Source organism: Argentina silus (assembly GCF_951799395.1).
Source record: "Argentina silus genome assembly, chromosome: 5".
NCBI classification, from domain to species: domain Eukaryota; kingdom Metazoa; phylum Chordata; class Actinopteri; order Argentiniformes; family Argentinidae; genus Argentina; species Argentina silus.
In genome coordinates, this window is record NC_139659.1 from 11,287,537 (window position 1) to 11,293,400 (window position 5,864).

The 5,864-nt window shown below is 47.0% G+C and overlaps 1 protein-coding gene across 1 annotated transcript; it reads right to left on the reverse strand.

Annotated features, from left to right (window-relative positions):
• Nucleotides 1-3,550: 3,550 nt before the first annotated feature.
• Nucleotides 3,551-5,113, reverse strand: LOC310805281 (leucine-rich repeat transmembrane neuronal protein 4; the record flags this gene model as incomplete). Its single annotated transcript, XM_083670878.1, has 1 exon — nt 3,551-5,113. Exon 1 carries the CDS (start codon nt 5,108-5,110, stop codon nt 3,551-3,553), a length of 1,560 nt encoding a protein of 519 aa, XP_083527004.1. The 5' UTR covers nt 5,111-5,113.
• Between the last annotated feature and the right edge of the window lie 751 nt (nt 5,114-5,864).

Genomic DNA, 5,864 nt, shown 5'->3' on the forward strand with positions numbered 1-5,864 from the left:
CTGGAAAAATGCAAAGACGTAGGGACCTCTAAGAACAGCATAGCAGGAGTGATGAAGGTTATTGTGTACGTGCCAATGTAAACATATACAGTACATGCAGCCAAGCAGAGTGTTACAATTGGTCCCTACCTAGAGTACATCACACAGAGCCGCACACCAGCACAGAAGAGGAGACAATATGAACTATGAAATGATGGGTCTTTCGCCCCAAGCGGGGCACCATCTATGCAACTTTATTCTACAAAAGTGAATACATGAGCAGCAGTGTGTCTGCTCATGAGAAATTCAACACAGCTGTCCTCAATAATTTACAGCCATACTTAGTGGCTCTGTCTGAAATTGGATACAAGGGATTGGACATTGGTTTGATAGGATCTGTCCTTTAATTCTATCTTTGTTGTCTCCCTTCTGCCTTGCAGTTTGATCCAGCCTCAGAGGACAACATGCCAAATCCGCTGGACTTTGCTTTAGACCTCTGATCTCCGTCAAAAAAGCTTTGAGCTGCCACTGATCAGAGGATGGACAGCAGTCTGTGGAGACAGGCCTGCGTGTCTGTGCGGACGATTCCCTGCCAATCTATCTGCCTAGCTGGGATGGCTGCCCGATTTGTCTGCCTTCCTAACTGCCTCTCCTGTCTGTGTGTCAAGTTCTCTACCCGTTCTGTATGCTGCTCTGCCAGGCTTACCTGTCTCTTTGCCTGTCTCCCTTCCGGTCCCACTTCTCTGCCTGTCTATCTGCCTACCTGTCCTGCCAGCTCACCTGCCAGTATATGTGCTCTGCCAGCCCCCCAGAACTGCAGCTTGCAGTGCCTGCAGCACAGGATGGCTCTAATGGCACTGTCAGACAGACTAAAACTAGTGCACACAGAAAGAATAAGTTGATTGATTCATACTGCATTGATTCATACTATATATACATACTGCATCAGAAATCAAGTTCACCATACGAAACAAATATAAATAAATAAATACATAAATTCAAAAGAACATTTCTGTTGCTTCTCTCCATACAGATGTAGTGGGAACTAAGATGCTACAGGCAAAACTGATTCAGCACACACCCACCTTAGTCTTGAACATACTGTCATTATGGTTCTAGAGACTAGCGGCCTATTGTGTGATCAAATAAGGGAGTCCTTCGGAACGTGTAAGGCTTCTAAAGACAAAGGCTTTGAAAAATAGGGTCCTAGGGTCATAGAGATCTTAAGATGAGGACTAGCAGAGAATAGGGGAGAGGAAGAAGAGAAGTGAGCAGGGAGTGTCATTCAAGATGCACTTGAGTCGCCTAGGGGAAATTGAGGGAAAAGAAGAAAAGCTTCCAGTCTTCGCTTCCTTTTCAGGTAATGCGATTGCTATATTGGTGATCTAACACCCTCATTAAGCACGGATCAAACGGCGCAGCGAGAACCGACGGCATGGAACCGCAGTCTGTAAGAGACAGGATTAGGAGGATGAGAGAGATGTTCTCTCACTAACGGTGAGTGTTTGAAGTCCCCCGCATACCTAATTGTCGACCGAAGACACTACCATCTCCAAGTTCAGTTTGCCTGCTGAAGTGCACACAGAATTTGTTTTACCCACGGCAAGACTCCAAGTGTTTGTATGTGTTTTTTTTTTTTAAGCAATTAGCAGTCGTCTGGCTTAATGACCTTGGTTGGAAGAGAAAATATAACTTACATTTACCCCAAGGAATACCCTAATGATACCATATAAATTAATCATTATAATTTCATGTTAAGTTTTTTTGGGTCCTTTTAACAGTCACTCTTCAGTCTTACTGTAGTTGCCATTTCCTGTGTAAATCTGAGAGTTTCTAGAAGAGGAAGGAGCAGACATTCAATTACTGTGGCTGTTTACTGCACGCTCTTCCATCATATTTCTTTAAAACCAATTTGACTTGTTTGTTTCCACATTATCAATTTACATGCTGGACATGTGAGGCTAGAGGACTAAACCAAGCCAGGGAGAATAGAACTCACTCAGTTAGAGTGTAAATTGCACAACATAGCAGGAGAAAAGCAAGTGAGTAGGCCACACTACCAACGCTATCATGTCCACAGCAAAACGAAACAGCGGGGACAGCCACAATATCAGAGCATAATGGTCACAGTGAACACAGAAAATGAGTTTTGAAACTCCATTTATCCAGATCTGATTGGACTACTGATTCTGAATAAGGCCACAGTTGATACACTCCATACCTCTCTTGATAACAGAACATTCAGATTGATGTTCAGATTGATGTTTGTGCATTACAGCATATGCTTTCTCCAAGATGTGAAAAACTGATGTTTGATGCTATAAGAAACACTGGATTTAAATTCCCACAGTGACAAGCTAATGCTTTTTAACCTAAAACATTTTATTTTTATTTTTATTAATTAATTTGTTTATTTGCTCAGTGCATTTATACTTTCCAAAGCAATGAAACTCTTTTTAGGAGTATCAGACACTGTGTATTTGTTATACAATGTGTGTGTGTGTGTGTGTGTGTGTGTGTGTGTGTGTGTGTGTGTGTGTGTGTGTGTGTGCTGTGACGCTTATGGAATGTTGGGTGTGGGTCTATCACCATGCAAATAAAAAACCATTATAACCGTTTAAAGTCACATGGCTAACGTGTGCAGAAAAATACCACATTCCAAACAGTTGATTGGCAAGTAACACATTGTTTGTTTGTTTTGTTTTGTTAGAAGATCTATGTATTTATTCAACAGAAAGCAACATCTGCCATAAAATAAAGTGCACATATCTACCTACGCATCATGTGTAACCGTCAGAGCCCTTTGTGTGCGTGCATGTGTGTGTGTGTGTGTGTGTGTGTGCATGCATGTGTGTGTGTGTGTGTCTGTGTGTATGTGTGCGTGTGTGTGCATGCGTGTTTGACTGACATGGAGAGCCAGAGGCCGAGATGGAGAGTGCGAGGAGAAGTAGTGTGAAGTGTTTCCCAGAATACCAGAAAAAAGGTGGAGCCTCCAACATAGTGGAAACCTCTTTGCTGTGACAAGAGAGGTTCTATTAACATTCAGAACGAGTGTCCAGGAATAAACCTCCCACAAATCTAACAAAGTGGCTCATAAAAATCTGAAAAGAGGTTGGACAAACAAGCCTTTATCATTTTGGGGGGAAAAACAGCACCGAAACAAGCAATTGAAATAACATCTCACAATCCATGGAAAAAGCTGTCACTTATCACAAACAAAGCCTGCGGCACAGTTTGAGCTGCCGAGATTATGCAGAATAGAAAATGTAATCGGTTGTACTTATTTGTGTTTCAACCTAATTGTACATCAAACAAGTTTTCTCAACAGAGATGAGGCTGTTGTGAAACTCATCTTTCAAAACACTATAAAAATATTTCATTACAAGGGTAGCAAAGTCTAAATCACCAAGCCAAGTAATGGCTGCTGCTCTTCTAATCTGTGAATTAGAGAACACCACCAAGTTTTTTTTGGACATCACAAGTCACAGATGAAACAAGCGGTGTAAACATTTACCTCTGGTTGCCTCGCTGTGGCCAGAGTTTTGTATAGGAGGGGTGGCAGTGATGTGGGTCATACCTCGCATTCCCTGGAGCCCGAGATGGTGTAGGTGCAGGGCCCCGTCCCATTGACAAGCACGTCCATGGCCTCTGAATTGGTGGGCTTGTAGTCCACATAGTACTCCTGCAGCGGGGAGCTCAGCGTGCGCTCCGTCTCCCTGGCTTTTTTCCGGCGCTTGCGGGCCGCGGCCGAGTGCTCCTGCAGCTGCTTGACGCTGCTGGGGTAGCGCTTCCAGGACACGTAGATCACCAGCAGGATCATCGCCACGGACAGGAACAGGGCCACACTTCCCGCAACTATCTTGTGAAAGGACACAGGCTCCAAGTCAGGCTCAGGTGGTGGTGCCACAGGAGGGGTGACGGCTGCAGACGTGGGGCTCCCTCTGGATCCCTCTCCCCTCTTCCCAGCCCCAGTGGGTGAGCTGGGGATGGGTGGGCGGCGCTCTGTCTGAGCTGGGGCGCTTGATGGGGTAGGTGGGGCACTGGCTGTAAGGGGTGTGATGGGGTTAGCCCTACACACACTATGAGTCTCCACAGCATCCATGACCTTCTCGCCCTGGGCCTCTTTAGGGGCAGCGCATATCATGGTGGTCTCCTTGTTCCCTTTGAAGTTCCTCAGCCAAGCCACCAGGGGGCAGACCACGGGGCCACAGTCCCACACATTGCCCGCCAGGCTTATCGTGGTCAGGGAGATCCAGGCAGCCACAGCCTCCTGTGACACGTTGGTCAGCTTGTTTGAGTCCAGGTTGAGTGTCTGGAGGTTGGGCAGGCATTGGTAGACCCCAGCATCCACTTCCTGCAGTTCATTACCAGACAGGTCCAGTTTCTGCAGTGAGGTCCAGGTCCAGGTTAGGCCCTGGCTCATGGAGCGGATGCGGTTCCACTGCAGGTAGAGCGCCCGCAGGTTATAGAGGCGCGGGAAGTGGGAGAAGTTGATCTTGGAGAACTGGTTGTGTTCCAGGTGCAGCTCGGTGAGCTTCAGCAGGCCTGAGAATGCATTGCGGGTGATGCTGCGCATGCGGTTGTAGCCCAAGTCCAGGAACTCCAGGTTTCGGCAGTCCTGGAAGAGGCGCACAGGGATGCTCTTCAGGGAGTTGGAGCGCATGTGCAGGCTGAGGAGCTTACGCAGGCCTTGAAACTGCCCTGGCTGCAAGGCCTGCAGCTTGTTGTAGGACAGGTCCAGGTTGCGGAGGTTGGGGACTGGGTGGAACGTGGTGTTGTGGAGCGATGTGATCTTGTTGGAGCTGAGGATCAACTCCTTGAGCCTGCGGACTCCCTGGAAGGCCAGCCCGTCCACAGTGGCAATGTAGTTGTGGTCCAGGTAGAGCCATATGAGCTGGTTAAGGCCCACAAACTGTCCAGCTCGGAGGCTTGCCAGGCTGTTGTAGCGCAAGGACAGGCCCTGGCAACCCCCTGAGAGGTTCTTGGGGACATCGCGAAAGGCGCTGGACTCACAGTAGACGATTTTCCCATCACAGCGACAGCTCTTTGGGCATGGGCGCTCACTAAGGGATGGGGATGCCGCGAGCCACACCTGCATCAGCAGCGGCACCATCAGCCAGCGGCGCCGCATGGCAGAGCCTGCAGAGAGAGAGAGAGAGGGAGGGAAAGTGAGGGACGGAGGGAGGGGGGACAAAGAGAAAATAGAAATAGATTGAGAGAGAGGAGATGGGATAGGAAAAGTGTGAGAGAGAGAGAAAAAGAAAAAAAGAGAAAGAGTGAGAGAGCTGTTTGACAAACAGCATTCAATAACAACCCATATGTTACTAGGTTTCAATGGGGATGGCAATGTTCGCCCATTTTATCACCAATCATGTCGTTCCATTATTCTTTTGTGCTATTCACCCCCTACCACTGCCTCTAGTTCAGTCTGAAGGAATTCAACTGCTCAAAACAGGTTGAAAAACAGACACAAAATGGTGGTTTTAAATGTGTTTTTACTGCAGCAGACCACAGCAGCGGATTTGCATCTGTCCCTGTCTGAATTCAGAATCATCCCACGGGCTGCCACAATGCCAGTGGCAAAAAGTCATAAAAGGAAGTCGACACACAGCAAATTAGCATTCAGGAGCTGACGGTTGTGTATACAAATCTGGAGGCGTATCAATTTAGAATCTAGCCTCTTCACATCGAACCGTAACGGAGTGGTTAAGGGGTCTGAGTGAATCATGCCTTTCACTTTTCCCAAGTTCAAACAAAAGAGTTAGCTCTCTAGAAACCCTCCGGAATTGAACAACTCAGCTCTGCAAATGCAAATACAAACATGAATACTAACCATCTCTGTAGAACCTCAGTTAAATGAATAAAACTAGCCAGCCAAAAAAATA